A 22910-nucleotide genomic window follows, 5' to 3' on the forward strand; every position below is an offset into this window, starting at 1 on the left:
CGGGAAGAGATTGGGTTCAACTCTGAATACAGCATGGGCAAGTGGGGACTTACAGCCAAGGATGAGTGAGGGGGTCAGTGGATGGAAAAGTACTAAGAGGAGGACCTCAGGGGTTAGGAGAATTCTGGCTGACGCCTAAGAGGATTCTTGCTGAAGATAGCCAGGGTGATCTGATGTCATGTAGTGGGTGGTGGACAGTTAGGAACCTGATGAGATATTGAGGATAGACAAATGTTGAGGATGGCACGGAATGTTCTTGTTAAACACATTTAGCAGGGGTCTTTGCTAGAAAATGAATTTTACAAAGAAGGTGCACAGATGGGCCGAGCAGAAGGTTCAGAAGCCTGACTAAAGTTTGGCCAAGCAAAGAATCTTTGTCAGATGGAAGGTTTAAATTCAGCCACATCAACAATTGCATTGAATGTAAATGATCTAAACACCCTAGTTAAAAGTCAGAGATTGTAAAACTGGATAAAAAAGCAAGACAACCATATGCTGTCCAAAATAAATTCTCTTTAAATACATAGACCTGAAAGGTTAAAATTAGAAGGAAAAACTTGTAAACACGAATCAAAATAAGGAATGACTGTTACATAAAAGTAGACTTCGGAACAAGGATTATTATTAAGGGTAAATGGGACATCACATAATGATATTGGGATCATTTCCCCAAGAAGGCTTAATAATCTTAAATATGTGGCTACAGTCAACAGCAGATCTTTAAAATACAGAAACAAAAACTGATAGAACTCAGGGGAGAAGTTGACAAATATACAGTTATTGCTGACATCTTCAACAACTCCTCTCTGAGGAGAGTAGGAAGTAAAATTAGCTACCCAATTTGCTATAAACACATACAGATGTTGGGTAGAGCATAACCAAGAAAGTAGAAAGTAGAAAGCACATTGATATGATTTTGAAATTCTTTAATAATTTGGCTTTAATTGGAAGAGTACCAATTGGAGAAGTTCAGTGCCAGTATTCAGGCATTTAATTGCACAGTATATAAAATTAGGGGAGAAATTTAGGTTTAGATTAATTGCATGAGAAATAAAATTAGAGGGCACATGTTAGTATCTTATTTTGGTAATGATACAAAATTAATTAAAATTATATTACTATCAACATCTTACACTATCATTTTTTTTTTTTTTTTTTTTGAATTTTTATGTGAGCCTCTCAACAACCTGTAAGGCAGGCAGGGAAGGTGTAACTAGCATTACTGCACAGGGACTCATGGAGTTATTTTGATAAGGTAATCAAGACTGGAGTGTACATTCTTTGCTCTGCATGCAACATTGTCTACCCCATTTCCTGTTACTAATATCCTCAATATCTGTCTGGTTCTTCTTTTTGGTTTTTCACCTATACCTAGTCAAAGTTTATATGTGTCACTGTTTATTCATTCGGAATACATTTGAGGATACATTGGGGTGGGCTGGGGGGATGTGAAATGTGGCAGGTGTTGTAGTCATGAAGCAACAATTAAAATGAAGGCTAAGAATTCTTAAGAGAATCCTTGCAAATGACAGTAGGAAGTAAAATTAGCTACCCAACGTGCTATAAACACATACAAATGTTGGATAGAGTATAACCAAGTATGTGTGTATGCATGTATATGTATGTATATATTTATATTTAAAATATATATGTATTTTAAAACATTGCCATGCTGGAACGAATCAGCAATCTTCCCTCAGTGTTAGGAGCTGAGAGAGTCATAGAGCTAGAGGCGGGGGTTTCATGCTGCCCATACATGGAAGTGTGTTTCAGGCCAACCTGATGCAATGAGCTAGAACTGAGACCTCAGAATAAATGCTGGGATGTTCAAAGGATTGTCAAATCCCGTAAAAGTTGGGTAGAAAACCTGTACTCCCCAGTCCTAAGAAATAGCTTGCCATGTGCTTGGGGCTCCAAATAGTAAGAAAACAAAACAAACAAATGTGTTAGGGAGAAATTAGAACCCCAGTCTTGGCCAGGGGCACAGCAAAAGAAAACATAAAATTGTTCTACAAGGGAACTTTTCTAAAACAAGGTGCAGAGAACAACCCCCTACGCCCGCCATGAGAAAGAGTTTGCAGTAAGAGGTTAGACACACTAGGAAGTGTCAGCAGGTGCTGCACATGTGTGAGGGCACACGCACACAGAGAATTAGCACGGCAAGTATGAATTAAGGTAGGTAATTAAGCTACCTGGCTCCTCCCAGGAGGAGGCGCCAAGGTAGGATTACAAGTGCAAGGATCCTGAATGGATCATCTGGGTTCCTTTTGCATGAACACAGTCTTACCTCTTCCTGCTGCCTGGAGTCAGTTTCCTCTGCCAGTATGGAGATTCCTCTTTTCATTTTCTGTTCCATGGTAACGTGAGTCCAAAGTACCGTGGTGGCATCCAGAACTTGCAGTTCGGTGGGACCTTTGCCTTGTTCCTAGTGTGTGTCCCATTTCAGACCCCCAGCCCTGCAGTGTCCACTCGTGCAGAATGGGAAGCACAGAGTTCCCTTGGGCTGCTGGTGGTGATCATTAAGTAGGGCTTTTCTTTCCTCCAGCCCTAGGCGCCTAAGCCCATATGTCCTCCTCCTCGGGATCCCACTGCCATCTAGAGGCCTCTGATTTGTAAGTGTACTGTGTTGTGGAGTATGACCATCCTTTCAGTGTCTGGCAAGCTTGTGCTTCAGTGTGCCGTGAAAAGGCTTGGCCCCTGCGTTTGGTGGGATGGACCTCCATTGGCTGGTGTGATATGTGATGTGACCATTGAATCCCATCGATGGGCCCACGCTCGACGTCCTTCACTGTCAAGTGCGTCCCCTGGTCAGATGCAATGATGTATGGGGTCCATCAGGCTGATAATTCTGGGTGGACTTCTCGGTGATGCAGGCTGGCGGATTTTGTCTGCTTTGTGTTCAGTGTCTCTTTTGGTGAGAAACTTTCCAGCAGGGGTTAACAAGTGATACAGGAATCTTCACTCTGTGCCCACTTCCGAATTTCTACCCACATGGCCTTTATCCAGATCTTGTTCCTCATCTTCCAGTTCTTTCCATTTCAGTACCTTGACCATACAACCAGGCTGTTGGCCACTGCCCACACATCTGCACGCATTTCAGATCAAGCTACCCAGTGTCGTGAACTGGTGTCATGCCCACAGCTCCACCTGCTGGGAAGATTTTCCTTTCCACCGTCTTTGAGGCCCATCCCGAATACTACTGCAGCACACACAGTCCATTTTTGACTAACACCCATGTGCTGAGCTGATCCATCGAAAAAACCAAGCTCAGGCTTTCCTTCCTCCTTCCCCTGGATGTATGAGTCTGCTGCCTATGTAACCTAGGCACACAGGGGAGGGGCACTGAAGCCCTTGGGTGTGACTTGGAGGTCTGGGCTTCCTGCTCACGGGACTCACTTGTGTCCTGCGGTTCTACTCTGGCTCAATCTTGAGTGTCCCATTTCTGTTTTATGGTCAACTGCTACTAGTTTGAATGAATAACTTGACTGACAGAACTTAGCTCACTCTGGGGAGCTTTGCATGCCTGGACCTCTGGTGCTCTATGATCTCTACCAGGTCTTGGTAATATAGTGCATTTAATACTCTGAGGTGAGGGCCTGGCATTTGATTCTCCTGCTGGAGCTTGCCACAAACTCCATATTGTCCTGTTTTCCTTATTTTTTAAATTTTTCTTTTATTTTTATTTATTTTTTTGAGTCTCGGGGCATTTATTTTGTAAGGAACATGTTTGAAAAGGGGCATTTTAATTATCCTGTAAATGTTTTTAACTCAGCAATAATGTTTACATAGCTAGTAATTATGGCATCTCAGGCATGGTGAGTTTTACTGTTAAGTTTTTTTTTCCAATATACTTTAAGTTCTAGGGTACATGTGCACAACGTGCAGGTTTGTTACATAAGTATACATTTGCCATGTTGGTTTGTTGCACCCGTCAACTTGTCATTTACATTAGGTATTTCTCCTAATGCTGTCCCTCCCCCAGGCCCCCACCCCCTGACAGGCCCTGGTGTGTGATGTTCCCCGCCCTGTGTCCAAGTGTTCTCATTGTTCACTTCCCACCTGTGAGTGAGAACATGCAGTGTTTGGTTTTCTGTCCTTTTGATAGTTTGCTGAGGATGGTTTTCAGCTTCATCCATATCCCTGCAAAGGACATGAACTCATCCTTTTTTATGGCTACATAGTATTCCATGGTTTATATGTGCCACATTTTCTTTTTCTTCTTCTTCTTTTTTTTTTTTTTTTTTAAGACGGAGACTCGCTCTGTCACCCAGGCTGGAGTGCAGTGGCACAATCTCTGATCACTGCAAGCTCTGCCTCCTGGGTTCACGCCATTCTCCTGTCACAGCCTCCTGAGTAGTTGGGACTACAGGTGTCCACCACCACGCCCGGCTAATTTTTGTATTTTTAGTAAACATGGGGTTTCAGCATCTTAGCCAGGATGGTCTCGATCTCCTGACCTTGTGATCTGCCTGCCTCAGCCTCCCAAAGTGCTGGGATTACAGGTGTGAGCCACTGCGCCTGGCCACCACATTTTCTTAATCCAGTCTATTCGTTGATGGACATTTGGATTGGTTCCAAGTCTTTGCTATTGTGAATAGTGCCACAATAAACATATGTGTGCATGTGTCTTTATAGTAGCATGATTTATAATCATTTGGGTATATACCCAGTAATGGGATCGCTGGGTCAAATGGTATTTCTAGTTCTAGATCCTTGAGGAATCACCACACTGTCTTCCATAATGGTTGAACTAATTTACACTCCCAACAAAAGCGTAAAAGCATTCCTATTTCTCCACATCCTCCCCAGCATCTGTTGTTTCCTGACTTTTTAATGATTGCCATTCTAACTGGTGTGAGATGGTATCTCATTGTGGTTTTGATTTGCATCTCTGATGACCAGTGATGATGAGCATTTTTTCATGTGTCTGTTGGCTGCATAAATGTCTTCTTTCGAGAGTGTCTGTTCATATACTTTGCCTACTTTTTGATGGTGTTGTTTGTTTTTTTCTTGTAAATTTGTTTAAGTTCTTTGTAGATTCTGGATACTAGCCCTTTGTCAGATGGGTAGATTGCAAACATTTTCTCCCATTCTGGAGGTTGCCTGTTCACTCTGATGGGAGTTTCTTTTGCCATGCAGAAGCTCTTTAGTTTAGTTAGATCTCATTTGTTTATTTTGGCTGTTGTTACCATTGCTTTTGGTGTTTTTAGTCATGAAGTCCTTGCCCATGCCTATGTCCTGAATGGTTTGCTTAGGTTTTCTTCTAGGGTTTTTATGGTTTTGGGTCTAACATATAAATCTTTAATCCATCTTGAATTTATTTTTGTATAAGGAGTAAGGAAGGGATCCAGTTTCAGCTTTCTACATATGGCTAGCCAGTTTTCCCAGCACCATTTATTAAGTAGGGAATCCTTTCCCCATTTCTTGTTTTTGTCAGGTTTGTCAAAGATCAGATGGTTGCAGATGTGTGGTATTATTTTTGAGGCTTCTGTTCTGTTCCATTGGTCTCTCTGTTTTGGTACCAGTACCATGCTGTTTTGGTTACTGTAGCCTTGTAGTATAGTTTGAAGTCAGGTAGCGTGATACCACCAGCTTTGTTCTTTTTGCTTAGGATTGTCTTGGCAATGTGGGCTCTTTTTTGGTTCCATATGAACTTTAGTTTTTTCCAATTCTGTGAAGAAAGTCAGTGGTAGCTTGATGGTGATGGCACTGAATCTGTAAATTACCTTGGGCAGTATGGCCATTTTCACAATATTGATTCTTTCTATCCATGAGCATGGAATGTTCTTCCATTTGTTTGTGTCCTCTTTCATTTCGATGAGCAGTGGTTTGTAGTTCTCTGTGAAGAGGTCCTTCACATCCCTTGTAAGTTGGATTCCTAAGTATTTTATTCTCTTTGTAGCAGTTGTGAATGGGAGTTCACTCATGATTTGGCTCTCTGTTTGTCTGTTATTGGTGTATACGAATGCTTGTGATTTTTGCATATTGATTTTGTATCCTGAGACTTTGCTGAAGTTGCTTATCAACTTTAGGAGATTTTGGGCTGAGACGATGGGGTTTTCTAAATATATAATCATGTCATCTGGAAACAGGGACAATTTGACTTCCTCTTTTCCTAATTGAATACCCTTGATTTCTTTCTCTTGCCTGATTGCTGTGGCCAGAACTTGCAACACTGTGTTGAATAGGAGCGGTGAGAGAGGGCATTCTTGTGTGGGTTTTCAGAGGGAATGCTTCAGTTTTTGCCCATTCAGTATGATATTGACTGTGGGTTTGTCATAAATAGCTCTTATTTTTTTTGTGGTACGTTCCATCAGTACCTAGCTTATTGAGAGATTTTAGCATGAAGGGCTATTGAATTTTGTCAGGAGCCTTTTCTGCATCTATTGAGGTAATCATGTGGTTTTTGTCATTGGTTCTGTTTATGTGATGGATTACGTTTATTGATTTGTGTATGTTGAACCAGCCTTGCATCCCAGGAATGAAGCCCACTTGATCATGGTCTATAAGCTTTTTGATGTGCTGCTGGATTTGGTTTGCCAGTATTTTATTGAGGATTTTCGCATTGATGTTCATCAGGGATATTGGTAGAAAATTCTCTTTTTTTTGTTGTATCTGCCAGGCTTTGGTATCAGGATGATGCTGGCCTCATAAAATGAGTTAGGGGGGATTCCCTCTTTTTCTATTGATTGGAATAGTTTCAGAAGGAATGGTATCATCTCCTCCTTGTACCTCTGGTAGAATTCAGCCTTGAATCTGTCTGGTCCTGGACCTCTTTTGGTTGGTAGGCTATTAATTATTGCCTCAATTTCAGAGCCTGTTACTGGTCTATTTCTAAACTTCTTTCTCGTTTAGTCTTGGGAGGGTGTATGTGTCCCGGAATTTATCCATTTCTTCTAGATTTTCTAGTTTATTTGCGTAGAGGTGTTTATAGTATTCTCTGATGGTAGTTTGTACTTATGTAGGATCGGTGGTGATATCCACTTTATCATTTTTTATTGCATCTATATGATTCTTCTCTTGTCTTTATTAGTCTTGCTAGTGGTCTATCAATTTTGTTCATCTTTTCAGAAAACCAGCTCCTGGATTCATTTTCTGTAGGCTTTTTTGTGTCTCTATCTCCTTCAGTTCTGCTCTGATCTTAGTTATTTCTTCCCTTCTGCTAGCTTTTGAATTTATTTGCTCTTGCTTCTCTAGTTCTTTTTAGGGTGTCGATTTTAGATACTTCCTGCTTTCTCCTGTGGGCATTTAGTGCTATAAATTTCCCTCTACACACTGCTTTAAATATGTCCCAGAGATTCTGATATGTTGTGTCTTTGTTCTCATTGGTTTCAAAGAACATCTTTATTTCTGCCTTCATTTCGTTATTTACCCAGTGCTCATTCAGGAGCAGGTTGTTCAGTTTCCAGGTAGTTGTGTGGTTTTCAGTGAGTTTCTTAATCCTGAGTTCTAGTTTGATTGCACTGTGGTCTCACAGACAATTTGTTGTGATTTCTGTTCTTTTACATTTGCTGAGGAGTGCTTTACTTCCAACTATGTGGTCAATTTTAGAATAAGTGCGGTGTGGTGCTGAGAATAATGTATATTCTGTTGATTTGGGGTGGAGAGTTCTGTAGATGTCTATCAGGTCTGCCTGGTGCAGAACTGAGTTCAAGTCCTGGATGTCCTTGTTAACTTTCTGTCTCATTGATCTGTCTAATATTGACAGTGGGGTGTTAAAGTCTCCCATTATTATTGTGTGGGAGTCTAAGTCTCTTTGTAGGTCTCTAAGGACTTGCTTTATGAATCTGTTTATGAATCTGGGTGCTCCTGTATTGGGTGCATATATATTTAGGATAGGTAGCTCTTCTTGTTGAATTGATCCCTTTACCATTATGTAATGGCCTTCTTTCTCTCTTTTGTTCTTTGTTGGTTTAAAGTCTATTTTATAGGAGACTAGGATTGCAACCCGTGTTTTGTTTTGTTTTGTTTCTTTCCATATGCTTGGTAGATCTTTCTCCATCCTTTTATTTTGAGCTTATGTGTGTCTCTGCACATGAGATGGGTCTCCTGAATACAGCACACTGATGGGTGTTGACTCTTTATCCAATTTGCCAATCTGTGTCTTTTAATTGGAGCATATAGGCCATTTACATTTAAGGCTAATATTGTTATGTGTGAGTTTAATCCTGTCATTATGATGTTAGATGGTTACTTTGCCTGTTAATTGATGCAGTTTCTTCATAGTATCGAGGGTCTTTACAATTTGTTATATTTCTGCAGTGGCTGGTACCGGTTGTTCCTTTTCATGTTTAGTGCTTCCTTCAGGAGCTCTTGTAAAGCAGGCCTGGTGGTGACAAAATCTTTCAGCATTTGCTTGTCTGTAAAGGATTTTATTTCTCCTTCACTTATGAAACTTAGCTTGGCTGGATATGAAATTCTGGGTTGAAAATTCTTTTCTTTAAGAATGTTGAATATTGGCCCCCACTCTCTTCTGGCCTGTAAGGTTTCTGCCAAAAGATCCACTGTTAGTCTGATGGGCTTCCCTTTGTGGGTAACCCAACCTTTCTCTCTGGCTGCCTTTAACATTTTTTCCTTCATTTCACCCTTGGTTAATCTGACAATTGTGTGTCTTGGAGTTGCTCATCTCGAGGAATGTCTTTGTGATATTCTCTGTATTTCCTGAATTTGAATGTTGACCTGCCTTGCTAGGTTGGGGAAGTTCTCCTGGATAATATCCTGAAGAGTGTTTTCCAACTTGATTCCATTCTCCCCGTTACTTTCAGGTACACCAATCAAACGTAGATTTGGTCTTTTCACATAGTCTCATATTTCTTGAAGGCTTTGTTCATGTCTTTTTACTCTTTTTTCTCTAAACTTGTCTTCTCACTTTATTTCATTAATTTGATCTTCAATCACTGATATCCTTTCTTTCACTTAATCGAATCGGCTATGTGAAATTCTTGTGCCACAGTTTTCACCTCCATCAGGTCATTTAAGGTCTTCTCTACACTGTTTATTCTAGTTAGCCATTCATCTAACCTTTTTTCAAGGTTTTTAGCTTCCTTGTGATGGGTTAGAACATGCACCTTTGGTCGGAGAATTTTGTTATTACTGACCTTCTGAAGCCTACTACTGTCAACTCATCAAAGTCATTCTCCATCTAGCTTTGTTCCGTTGCTGGCGAGGAGCTGCAATCCTTTGGAGCAGAAGACATGCTCTGGTTTTTAGAATTTTCGGCTTTTCTGCTCTAGTTTCTCCCTGTCTTTGTGGTTTTATCTACCTTTGGTCTTTGATGTTGGTGACCTACAGATGGGGTTTTGGTGTGGATGTCCTTTTTGTTGATGTTGATGCTATTCCTTTCTGTTTGTTAGTTTTCCTTCTAACAGGTCCCTCAGCTGCAGGTCTGTTGGAGTTTGCTGGAGGTCCACTCCACACCCTGTTTGCCTGGGTATCACCAGCGGAGGCTGGAGAACAGCAAATATTGCAGAACGGCAAATATTGCTGCCTGATCCTTCCTCTGGAACCTTTGTCTCAGAGGGACACTTGCCTGTATGAGATGTCTGTCGGCCCCTACTTGGAGGTGTCTCCCAGTTAGGGTACATGGTGGTCATGTGCCTACTTGAGGAGGCAGTCTGTCCATTCTCAGAGCTCAAATGCCATGCTGGGAGAACCACTGCTCTCTTCAGAGCTGTTAGACAGGGATGTTTAAGTCTGCAGAAGTTCTGCTGCCTTTTGTTCAGTTATGCCCTGCCCACAGAGGTGGAGTCTAGAGAGGCAGTAGGCCTTGCTGAGCTGCAATGGGCTTTGCCTAGTTTGAGCTTCTGGCCGCTTTGTTTACCTACTCAAGCCTTAGCAATGGCGGATGCCCCTCCCCCTGCCAGGCTGCTGCCTTGCAGGTTGATCTCAGGCTGCTGCACTAGCAGTGAGCAAGGCTCCGTGGGCGTGGGACCCGCTGAGCCAGGGAGAGAATCTCCTGGTCTGCCGGTTGCTAAGACCATGGGAAAAGTGCAGTATTTGGATGGGAGTGTCCTGGGTGGGAGTGTCCCGGGTGGGAGTGTCCCGTTTTTCCAGGTACAGTCTGTCATGGCTTCCCTTGGCTAGGAAAAAGAAATCCCCCAACCCCTTGCATTTCCTGGGTGAGGTGATGCACTGCCCTGCTTTGACTTGCCTTCTGTGGGCTGCACTCACTGTCCAACCAGTCTCAATGAGAGGAACCAGGTACCTCAGTTGGAAATGCAGAAATCACCTGTCTTCTGCGTCGATCACACTGGAAGCTGTAGACCAGAGCTGTTCCTATTCGGCCATCTTGGAACAGGACTTGTTTTTATTTTTTACCACCAATATCTCTGCACCATCTGGGGTCTGCTGGATCATACAGTCTTGGCAGCCAGGCTGCTTGCACCACAACCTGCACCTGCTGAAGGGTCCTTTCTTTCTCTGAGCCCCACTCAAAGCTGGCAGCTGCTGTGTCATGCAGTCTGTGGACCAGAGCCATATCCCAGGTGTGTTGCCCCCACAACCCAACCGAATCGGCACTGGATTGGGGGATGCAAGATATAGCAAATTGTCTTTTCCTTAGGAGGAGATGTCCCAGCATGCCCCTGACCACTGGGTCCCTCCAAACTTCACTGCAGCTGCCAGACCCGGAATCTTCAGAGGGCTTATCTGCCACCCTCTGGAGCATATGTGTCTTACCAAGGACTCCTGTGTGCCAGCCACCCTGTGCTTGTTCTGTCCAGTCAGCATGGCAGTGTTGCTCTCTTTCCTCTCTTAGGGCCCAACACTTTCACAGCTAGGTTTTTGCTGGGATTCGTATTTTGTTATCGACTTAGCATCCAGAAAGAAGAGTTGCATGTAATGCCTGTAGGGGGAGGGTGCCTGCTGCCCTGTAGGGGAGAGGCCTCTGTGGCATCTTCCAGCTCAGCCAAGTGCAAGCCCAGAGGGTCCCAACTGGAGGACTTGCAGGTAGGTTGTTTGGACTTAACAATATCATAGGCATTCATCTAGAATTCCCCATCCCAGTTTTCAGAATGTCAGGTTTTCTCTCTCAAGGCCCAGACCTGCATACTTTACCTGCCTTGGCTGAGATTTAAACATTTCCAGCTCTTAACTCTCACAGTTGGACCTTGGAAATTGGAAACCCACAGCTTTCCATTGTGTCTACCCATCCAGTTCAGGTGGTGGCGGACACTGCTTTGTACCCACTAGGAAGGCCCTGTTGCTCTCACACTTAGCTGGTAACTGCTTGTTAACTGCAGTTCAGTCTCCCATTATCCTTATGCAGGGCATTAGTATGACTTTAGCAGTGACCAGCCAACTCCACTGCTTTTCTGGCGTTTTTCCGCTGAATCTGCATTATTGCCTTGGACATGAAGCATATCCCTTCATTTGGACATTTTCCAGGTCACTGTCAGTGTAATCTTTAGCAACTGAGCCATGACCTGTGCCAGGGACTACCCTCCTATCAGTTAGGATAGCATCCTCCACTGCAGAGTTGTCTGTGAGCATGTCCCAGACCCCCCATCTCAGCACCTGCTTTCTCAGATCATTCTCAGGGCCACTTGGGTTAGTCTGGGTCTGAGCAACAGACACCAAGGTGGGATCACAGTTACAGGATTTGATTAAGGATACCACCCACCTATGTGAAAGAAAAGGGGGTAGAAACTGGGGAGGCTGAGAGAGGCATCAAACCACCGTGCAAACCTGACCCTTGCAGTGGAGCGGAGAGGGGACTGGGTGTGAGCGAGCTCTCCTGGTCTGCCATGAGGTCTAAGGGAGATTCAGCAGAGCCGTCGGGGAATTCTTGTCTTTAATTCATCTTTGTCAAATTTTCTCAGTTATTTCATCCTGCTTTCTTGCTGCAGACTAGTTTTGTCATTCCCCATTTCATGTGGTGGGACTTACCCATTTCCATAGTTGAAGAGAGCAGCCAGACCAAGCTGGATAGCATAGTCCTACCTCCAAATTCCTAGGGAAGGACCCTGGCCCAGTTTCAGCCATGTCTGGGATGTAGTTCACAGTTACGTGAACCGGGTTGTCTCTCTCTAAATTGAGACATTTGCCAGAAAAGCTGGACAAACTACAGACCTAACACTAATAAACACTTTATATAACCTCTAATAGTCCTAAACATTTCATTAGCAATCATTGTTTTATTCTTCACAGACAGACTTTGAAGAATGATTTGGATGGGTCATAGTTCTTCCAATAAAGGAATCAAGAGACATAACTTAAGTATTCTGTTGGTGACTAACTGGATTAGTTCATTAAATGTTTGTTTTTGTAATTGCAAAGTATTTTCAAGGGTAATCACTGACACAGCATTTTTTCTTTTTGACTCTTCCTTGCTCTTCAATTTATTCAAAACTGAATTAGTGTTAGAGAAGATAAAAGCTGTCTGGGAGAAGAATGCATTTGTTAGAGTACTGCTGTGCTTTGGATGTGGTTTGTCTCCATCAAAACTGATACTGAAATTTGATCCCCCAGTGTGGCGATGTTGGGAGGTGTGGCCTAGTGGAAACCCTCATGAATAGATTAGTGCTTTCCCTGTGTGGTAAGTTCTCTCTCTTGTGGGAATGGATTACTTCCTGTGAGAGTGGGTTGTTAAAAAGAATCTGGCTTCCTTGGTTTCTGTTTCTTCTCTCACCATGTGATCTCTTTGTGTACACCCACTGTCCTCCTGCTTTCTACCATGAGTGGAAGCAGCCCGAGGCCCTTCCCAGGTGCAGCTGCCCAGAATCATAAGCCAAATAAACCTCTTTTCTTTATGAACGACCCAGTCTCAGGTACTCTGTTATAGCACCACTAAACTAAGACAAGTCATTGGGACTGAATTTTAAAGCCATAAAAATCATTGCTACATGATTAGAACTTTAAAGAAGAGCTGCAAAGCCCTCTTTTCTGAAGTTGTAGACAGGTAGCATGGCCTCTGTCTATTGTCTTTTGTATTTATACAGGCATAGGAGCTCCAAATAGAGGTTTAATGAACGTGAGAAATGAAGGCTGGGGATTAATTAGTCAAAGCTGCAATCCTGGAACAGCAATATGTGAAGTACCCCAGGGAAGGCCAAAGAGAACATGTCTGTAAATGTCTCTGGCTGTACAATCAGCAAACATTTTTAGAATAATCAGGTTGTGTCGAGGACTGTTCAGGGCATCGTGGGGAACACAGAATTCGTGGACTCAGTCCCAAATTCAGGCAGCTTATAGTTCATCTGGAAAGAAGACAACCGTCAGTCCTGCCTCTGCCAGGCATAGAGACTCCTACAGTTTGCTTGGGATGGTAAATGGGGAAATGAATGAAGTGCCGACATGTTTTCCCTTCCGAATCCCTCTCAGAGCTCCCTGTTGTTCTAAAATAGAGTGTATTTATCGAAAATGTGAGGTATAGTGAAGCCAACAGATTAGGAGACAATTGCCATAGAAAAGATAGCTTGTTACTACAGTTCCCAAGAGGAGGGGTCACACCACACCACGCAGGGCCACACAGAAAGCCCAGGGTCCCTCAGGAGGCAGAGCGGGAGGGGGAACTGTGGACAGGAGCCTTTTTTGTGGTTTCTGTGGGAAGCAGTGTACAAAGCAGGGGAAGCAGACTCAGGATTGGCGGGTTTGAATAGTTTTGGTGGGCTGTCAGCTTGGGGGCTGTTTCTAGTTGTCTAGTAGTTTGGCCATGGGGTGATTTGCAGTGGGTAGTGGCTGGGAGTGTTAGAGCCCCATGGAGGAGGTGATGGGTGTGTGGGCTCTGGATTGGTTGGTTTGCATTTGAAGAGGGCCCTCTTAGGTGAGCTGTTTTCCATCTATTGGACTTAGTAACCCTGGGAGGCTGGCACCAAGCTGTCCACCCCCATGATCCAAAAGCTTCCCACTGGGCCCCACTTTCAACACCTGAGATCACATTTCAACATGAGATTTGGAGGGGATAAACAAACTGTATCAATCATCTTGTCAAAATGAAAATATATTCCAGTCATTGAATTTTCCAGTATTGTATGAAGATGAGGCTGGTTGTATGATTAGGAGGTTTGAAACTCTCTCTACAAACTCCTTAATAGAAAGTTGAGATTTTATTTATCATCTCTTTTTTTTTTTTTCTCACTGCAACCTCTGCCTCCTAGGTTCAAGTGATTCTCCCGCTTAAGCCTCCTGAGTAGCTGGGATTACAGGCACCCGCCGCCATGCCTGGCTAATTTGTTTTTGTTTTTGTTTTTAGTAGAGATGAGGTTTCACTTGTTAGTCAGGCTGGTTTTGAACTCCTGACCTCAAGTGATCCACCCACCTCAGCCTTCCAAAGTGCTGGGATTACAGGCGTGACCCACTGAGCCCAGCCTATCATCTCCTTTTTGAAGAGAGGGGTGAGACGGGTGAAAGGGATGCCTAGGATGTTGGAGAAGGCTTTCCTGAAGTGTCCGGTGATCCTTGACTCTTATTTAAGTCTGAGGCACTGGCGCGTGGGGTAATTTTGACAGGTGTTAACTGCCTGGCTGGCAGTTTCAACAGGGGAAAGCCTCCCTCCCCGGTGTTCATATTTGTAGGTCTTTTCTCTTCAAATATTCCCCAGGAAGGAATGTTCCAGTCTTTTTGGATGGGAGTAAAAGCCAGGCTGCCTGTGTTCTAGGAGCCAAGTGGAACAAGGGGTCAGGGGAGCTGTCTCACCAGTCATTGTAGACTTTGATTTAATTTCCTGTTTCCAGTACATTTGCTCCCCCTACCTTTAGCTATGGCTGGAGTCCCAAGTTCAAATTCTTCAATTTACCTTGCTTTTCCAGAGAGGAAAACATCCTGGGTTGGGTGGAGGAGGGGCAGCCCAGGAAGGGAGAAGGCATTCTTAAATGGAGTTTTAAAAGCCACCCCTCCTGTTTTATCTCCCCTCAATGTCCGTTTTGCACTTAACTGGTGCTTCCTACTCCTGAGCCCTTTTGTAGGGAGGGGGAGGTTCTGTGACTCAGGTGAGTTTACTTGCTTGGGATAGTAAATGGGGAAATTCACCTGCTGCCCCCAGTTAGCAGTCTACGTGTACCCAAATGCCAGAGGTTTGTCTAGGTCCAGTTGCCTGCCACACAGAAAGGCAATCACTGAGACAATGAGTGTTGCCAGGGAAGAAAGCTTTGATTGGGTGCCATAGCTGAGGACAAATCCATCCTCCTGACCTACTAAAATTAGGGGTTTATATAGCAGGAAGAAATGTAACCATACATTAAAAAAAACAGGAATTAGGGAGAGATAAGGAAGGGGAGTTGGTCCACAGGAAACAGGTGGTCTTAGGCAGTCATGATGGGTGAGGAGTCTGACTTCTCATGGTCCAGATGAGATGACCAAGTTTTCGTTTTTTAATACTACCTGGAAGGCCTGATGGATGGTTGCCTGAGAAAGCAATTCAGATAAGACACATGTAACTTGCTCAGGTTTCAAGACTCAGAGCGTCCATTTCTATGTTTATTCCAAGAAACCATAAACACCAGTTCTGTGGGACAACTGGGGTGATGTCACAGTGATGGCCTTTCCAGTCTCTCAATCTGGTTAAGTGGCCTCAGGTTTGTGGCTTTTGTCTCCTCTCTTGCTCTTGGTACATGTGGACTTTCTGCCTTTCCTCTCTCTCCTCGTTTCAGTGAAGAAAGAAGTCAGAAATATGGCGTGTATTATTTTTCTATGAAGTGAGATTATACTATACATAGACCTTCAGGATCTATAAAACTCGCTGCAGTAATTCACTATTTGTTGCATTTTAGCTGATTCTGTCACATAGAAATTTTAGGATAACGAAAATTCCTGGAAAATTATCAATTTTCAAGGGAATTAAAATTCCAGATTTGTGAAAATGTGAGTATGAGCTTATAAATAATGTCTTTTCAATTTTCAGATTGTGAGCCATGCCTTTGGTGAAGAGGAACATTGAGCCCCGGCACTTGTGCCGGGGAGCTCTGCCTGAAGGAATTACCAGTGAACTTGAATGTGTGACCAATAGTACTCTTGCCGCTATCATACGCCAGCTGAGCAGTCTGAGTAAGTCATCTTTTTTCTGATTACCAGTGACATTACCTTTTTGTTAGCAAATTGATTTTAATAGTTAAGTATTGTCCAAAGAAGAGACTGCAGCTTTAAGGAAAAGATCCTTTCTCCTGCTGTATGTCCCAGTGTGAAATTGACCACTGCACTCATACTGGGCTTGTGATGCTTAACTTCAGGCAATGAAGATGTGATGCTGTTACCAACTCAAAAATTATTAGATAAGATCAAATGTGCAGATTTAAAATAGTGTTAATTTTTAAAAGCTTTTGAAAATGAAGATAATTAGTAGTTTTTTTTTAAACTACCGATTATTATGAATTATTTTGTTAAACTTGAGTAGCACCAATTGTTTTGTTTTTTAAGTGTAGTAGATTGAAAACTAGTTAGCACCTGTGATATGTCTGGCACATAGTACCTACTCAACAAATATTTGTTGATTGAATAACATCCCAAATGAACCATAGTATAAAGCCAAACAATAGATTTGCCGATTTGCCGATTTTAACCAACTAAAAGTTAAAATGCAGATACTGACTTCCAAATTGAGGTGAACAGATCAGCTGATTTGCATGCGTAGACGTATGGCAAATGCAAGCATAGGAAGAAAAGAGTGCTTCTTATTCTAATTTTGAATATTAACATTAAATATCCGAAGAATATTTTATAAGACTCAAATATGCATGAAAATGCTTTTTCCTTCAAAGCTTTTTGAAGTTGCACTACTTTCCCCCTAACTTTTACATTTATTTCGTGATCTCGTTTTCTCACTTCATCCTACTCCTTTTCAGTTTAGATGGTTTATGTGGCATTTTTGGTGACAGGTTTTCACAGTTAAATTTTGCAGAAACTCTGTTAATAACTAGAAAATCTCCCATGAAATGTCCCATATTGGTAGCCTCAAGCAAAGGGCAAAATTTTTTTAACTCAATTACTTTTATTTATTTTGAAGAAATGCTGCAGGTAAGTATTGGTTTCTTTAATAGAATTGTACTATATTGTTACCGATATATTTTTAATAATATCTGTAATCATTAGCTAAGGCAAAAGTATGTAAGGAAATTACATAAAATGTTTTTTAAAATAAAGTTTTTCTGGAATCTAAGCTCTATTATAATTGATTTTTGGTAGTGGTTATTGGTAAAAATATGCAAATTCACATAATTACATGAAGACTCCTTGTAAATTATTGAAGGGTAAAATTGTTTTTGTTTGTATTTATTTTTGTAGGAATGCTGTTAGTCTTTTGTTTTGATGGCTGAAATGCCTGTTGGCACAAAGTGTAAGTGATGAAAGCCAACGTAAACTGTCAGAGTTTTAATAATCAATCTGTATCTCATGCTGTAATATTCAGTGGAGTGTTGTATCAGTTGTGTTTATGGTGTTTGCTTGGCCACAGTCTCTTGTAAGTGAATCTGCCCACACAGTATGCCTTGTTCTACACGGCCCTTCTGGTAAATAGAATAGTAATAGCCCTTCCAGATATGTGCATGTCCTTATCCTTGGAACCCGTGGATGTGGTATGTTATGTGTAAGAGGGTATTAAGGTTGCTATTCATCCTGGTTTGCCTGGTTGGGTTCAGTATAATCCACAAGGGTCCTTTAAATGGGAAAGAAGGGAGGTAGAAGAATCAGCACCAGGGTGATGTGATGTGGGAAAGACCCAGCTGCCATTGCTTACTTTGAAGATGGAAGAAGGGGCCATGAGCCAAGGAATGCAGGCAGACTTGAGAAGCTGGAGAAGGCAAGGAAATTGATTCTAGCCTGAAGTCCCCAGAAAGAACACAGATCTGCCAGTACCTTAGTTTTAGCCCAGTGAAATTCATTTCTGACTTCTGACATCCAGAACTGTAGGATAATAATTTGTGTTATTTTAAGCTGTTACGTTTGTGGTAATTTGATACAACAGCAGTAGGAAACCACTCTAGCTTTGGTTGTGTTTTGTACCACCCTATCCACTGTAGCCTCGTGATTGGACCACGGGTGGGAACCTGCCTAGTGGATAGTCAGTTCTGAGTTAGGCTACTGCAGTGCATCTCAACCTGGCTTCTCTATCAGAATCACTTGGGGAGCTCTGAAACAGGATGCTAGGAATCACCCCAGAGATTGTGCTTCTGGTAAGCACCAGAGATGACCCACAAAATTAGATACACATGTGTCTGGATTGAACCGATGAGCTGGGTCAGTCAGATCCTTTCAGGAAGTTCGAACTAAGAAATGCAGTGAATTTGCTGGTCTTTTATGGGACCTACAGCTAAAATGTCATCTGGGGGTGAAAAAGCCATAATGACCATCTGTTAGGCAAAGTTGTGGGAGGGGGCAAAACCCAGGAGGAAACCGAAGGAAGCCAGTTGGTGAGGAAAGGCAAAAGAAGGATGTACAAAGAGAAGCAAGAGCGTGAGCGAGACCGCGAGGCCCACAAGGTGGAGGCAGCAGCTGTTTCTAGACCTACCCAGGATGGCTTTCCCCTCCCATTTACGGTACAGGGCTTGGGTGTCCTCACAGTGACCCTTCCTCACTTCAGGTTCCTTGAGTGCATCTGGGGCTTACAACCCAGAGAGCCTTACAGAAGGAGGGGCACAGTGATATATATTGCCAGGGATGTAATTTTGGAAAATGAAGATAACTGAGTGCAATGAACCGAATGTGTCTCCCAGCAATTCCGCATTGAAATCCTAATCCTGATCGTGATGGTCTTTAGAGCTAGGATTTTGGATAAGTAAGAGGTCATGAGGTGGGGCCCTCATGCATAGGATTAGTGCCCTTATTAAAAAGGCCTGAGAGAGACACCTTGCCCCTTCTGCCTAGTGATGCCATAGCAATGAGGCACTGTCTTGAAGAAGAGAGAGCAACGCTCACTAGACATCAAATCTGTTGGCACCTTGACTTTGGAATTCCCAGCCTCCAGAATTGTGAGAAGTCAGTTTCTATTGTTTGTAAGCCACCTGCTCTGTGGTCTTCTGTTATCATCGTAGGTCAAATTGCCTGTGACACTGAATTACTGATTGGTGATAGAATATCAAAGTAGATTATCTGTAGTTTATTAGTGTTTATTCATTCAGCACCCCTCTAAGTACAGGAGACAGCAGATAACTTTGAATTGGGTTCTACTTAGAAGTTAACCACATTTATAATTTAAAAAATAATTGATAAGTCACATCAACATGATTATAAAGTAGGAAACAGATATGCAGTTATTACAACCTGCTGTAAGACAGCACTAGCACGTAGTAAATGACAGTGTTTTGCATGAATCTTTAGTTGTTGGTGGTTTCCCACTGGGTATTAATATGTTACAGGGGATGAGGAAAGTTATATGCAAATGTATATGAGCTAAAGTTGTTAGGAAGAATAAGAGAATTTAAGGAATTTTTTTTTTTTTTTTTTTTTTTTTTTGAGGCGGAGTCTCGCTCTGTCGCCCAGGCTGGAGTGCAGTGGCGCAACCTCGGCTCACTGCAAGCTCGCCTCCGGGTTCACGCCATTCTCCTGCCTCAGCCTCCCGAGTAGCTGGACTACAGGCGCCCGCCACCTCGCCCGGCTAGTTTTTTGTATTTTTAGTAGAGACGGGGTTTCACCATGTTAGCCAGGATGGTCTCGATCTCCTGACCTCGTGATCCGCCCGTCTCGGCCTCCCAAAGTGCTGGGATTACAGGCTTGAGCCACCGCGCCCGGCCTAAAGGAATGTTTTTATGTTATTTTTAATTTTGTAATCATTCATCAGGTATTTAAAAAAATTTAGGAATGTATGAACCTATGATATTAAAAGTCTTCTTTTACAGTATATTCATTCCTACAATAAAGTCAAAACATAATCATTTTTTAAATTCCTTTGAGTACCTACCTGGCCATTATTCAGTGGGTTCAAATGAGAATGGATCATCTGGATCCTCCCTACTTCCCTGCTCACCCCCACACCTGTGTCACTCCCCTCCCCCCCTTATCTCCACTCCCCACAGTAGAAATTCATTGTCAGGTACAGATTGGGATAGATGATGTATAATTACCTGCTTCCTATAAGTGATACAGAGGGGGACTAGACTTCCTCTACATATGTATGTTAAGGGAAACGCCAGCACAACTTAGGGATTTGCCTTGAGCCTACACTGGTCATCCCTGCTTGAGCAGTGGGGACTTGCCCTGGGAGACCTACTGTGAAAACCCAGGGCACCTGATCGTTCTAGGGAAGGAAAAACAGACCAGGACTCCACAGGGAGTTTCTCTGGTGTTTTCTAAATAGGAAGAGAATTACCTGATCATTCTGATTCTTGTCACATTTATGGAGACAGTTCAGGGTTATGAGGATTTAAATGACTTTGCATAAAGCAAGAAAAGTATCTGGTCTTAGATAGCAAATGGAATTCTGAAGGTCCTGCAACTTTACATAACTTTTGGGAAATCTGTAGGTTTTTAGCTCTGGATATGCTCTTACTACATCCAGATCAGACACTTGACTTCAAGGGCCAGAAATTTGTCAGCGTTAAATTTTTAACAGGCTTTTTAGGGAATTGAAATATTTCCAGTGAGACTATATTGAATTTAGTAACAGTCATAGAGATGAAAGAGAGGAAATTTGTAACATGAATGACCATTTAGTTTAAAAAGATCACCAGTTTCAAAGGTTTGTCCAATAAATTTCTTTAAGTCTTTCTTAATTTTCAGATTTTTTTCTTTGAGTGTTACTTCTGGTACTGTACGGTGTGAGCAGCCAGAGTGGCCAGGGGAAGAAAGCCGCTTGCCAAACAGTTTTAGGTGTGTTACTTGGTTTTCCAGCTAGGGAATTTCATTATCTTTTTCTTCAAATAATGACAGTTTAGTGTAGCAATTAACATTAAACTAGGAGTGCTTTTTCATCATTTTCCTTGATTAGTCTGAATGCTCTTGTTCCTGTCAGCTAGTTGGTCAATTAAAATCACAGTATCTTGTAATCAAATTCCTACTGATATTATGATGTAGTTTCAATATAATTTGCTTAAAAAGGAGATGACATTTTTGCCAAGATGACAAAACTTCTTTTTAATACTTCATAAGTTTGATTTGGCTACTTTTTTTTTTCTTTGTTCTTATGATAATAGCTGTTTCTCCCTCCTACCTCTTAAAATTCTTCTCAGGATGTCACAAAGAAAGGAGTTAGAACTTTAGTGAGCCCTGCCAAAAAAAAAAAAGTTTGGGTACGTTAATGGTACTATTAAGATAACATAGCAAATTTAGCACAGAAACACACAACAGAGTCAACTTTACAAAATTCCATTAATCAGAAAAAATTATTTGTAATACTTTGAACATATCTTTATACAGATGGTATCTTATTGTACATATGGTTTTATAGCCTGTACTTACTGTATAGTAAACGTGTGTATTGATTCTTATAAGACACATTTTTGAATAGCTAGAGATTATTATATTGATACACCATAATTAACCATTTTACTAATGTTGGACATATAGTTATTTATTTGTAGGGGAACTCTATTATAAATTCTTATTCAAAATAATTACATACATCTCTGGTTATTTTTGATTTTTTAAAAAAAAGATTTCTTATGTCTGAGGAGTCATCAGACTTCCTCATAAAAGCAAAGATAGTCATCACAAATAGCCCACAATTCTGTGACTCCATTAATTTTAAATATGCTTCTCTCTTTACAAATCATTATAAAATCTATTTTTATTTAATTTTCATGTGTGGAGTAATTGTACAAATGAGAAAGGAAGTCTGTGTTCTTCTGAAAGCTTTTTAAGTGATTGTTTTTATTAATGCTCCTTAAGATATACGTTGTGTTTCCCAGTAAACCAAATATATAAGCGGATCTGAAATTTGGAGGTGTGTTAAGTGACATAAGTGCAGTTCTACTTAGGATAGAGATTTTAGTATTTTAAAGGCATGCGCTGAATAAATTTCTTGGATGATTTAGCCAAACAAGATTTTGGGGGAGAAGAGGAGGATAAAACACAGTTTATGAAGGAACTAGATTATAAATACATTTCTATACAGTTTGAGGCTAGGGTTGTGGGTAAGTTAAGATAAAATATATTGAGGTATCTGGACAGAAGTTGACTGGAAGGAACACAGCAAAAATTTAAGAATATTTCATGCTGCAAACTTCGTTTTTGCATCTCTCGTGAACAAAGAAAGCCAGTGCAGGTAAGTAAAAAGTAATGTATACTCAGGAAACTAGAAGATAGAATTCTGTCAGCAGGAGAATTGAAGGCAAGTATAAGAGCCCCACCACCCCGACAAAGGCAGGATTTTAGGGGTTCACAGACTCTGCTGACCCACCGTGTGACCCGGAATGTCAGAAATACTTTCTTAAGGGTATTGTAGGAGTAATTATTAGTTAGGCTGTTTTTTATTTTTCCTTCCTCCATATGGATTTTAATACAGCAAGATTTAATGCATCATAATTCTTAAGAGCGCAACTTAGAGCAGTTCTGGCTATCACTAAATTTATCTGGTTTTATCATCTCTCTCATTGTATTTCATATAATTATTTCTCATATCAGGTACATGATTGTGATAATCAGCAGCCTAAAGTAGTAGTCTTCCTTAAAAGACACCCTTTTAAAAAGGGAGTAAACATTCTCTGCTTTAATCTACTGTTCTTTTACACACATTGTCTGGCAAAAATAAATACAAATATAAATATGAAATAGGTGGAAAAGGAAAAATATGTGACCTGTAATCAAGAGAAACAGAAGTCAGTCAGTAGAAGCAAGACCCACAGATGACCCCAATTTGGGAAATAACTGGTAAGTACTTTAGAGTAGTTATGAAGAATTTATTGAAGGGGCATCCAGTTTCTGGTCTGGCTTTTTAGAACTTGGAAGTCACTCGTGTCTACACAGGAAGTGGAAGCTCAGTAATCTGAAAACCAACCTTTTGAAAGATCCATCAAAGAAATGAAGCTACAGGACAAACTGATGCCCCC

General features: G+C 41.6%; 1 protein-coding gene across 4 annotated transcripts in view; it reads left to right on the forward strand.

The window, feature by feature from the left end:
• WASF3 (WASP family member 3) overlaps nucleotides 1-22910 on the forward strand; it is a 136361-nt gene that overhangs the window by 73962 nt on the left and 39489 nt on the right. For all 4 annotated transcript variants that reach the window (XM_033237112.1, XM_033237137.1, XM_033237127.1 and 1 more), the window contains one exon: nucleotides 15839-15981. In XM_033237112.1, the coding sequence (XP_033093003.1) occupies nucleotides 15849-15981 (133 nt within the window). In that variant the 5' untranslated portion in view covers nucleotides 15839-15848. The remainder of the gene's footprint in view (nucleotides 1-15838; nucleotides 15982-22910) is intronic.

The sequence above is a fragment of the Trachypithecus francoisi genome, unplaced genomic scaffold (assembly GCF_009764315.1).
Source record: "Trachypithecus francoisi isolate TF-2019V2 unplaced genomic scaffold, Tfra_2.0 Contig01461, whole genome shotgun sequence".
Taxonomy (NCBI): Eukaryota; Metazoa; Chordata; class Mammalia; order Primates; family Cercopithecidae; genus Trachypithecus; species Trachypithecus francoisi.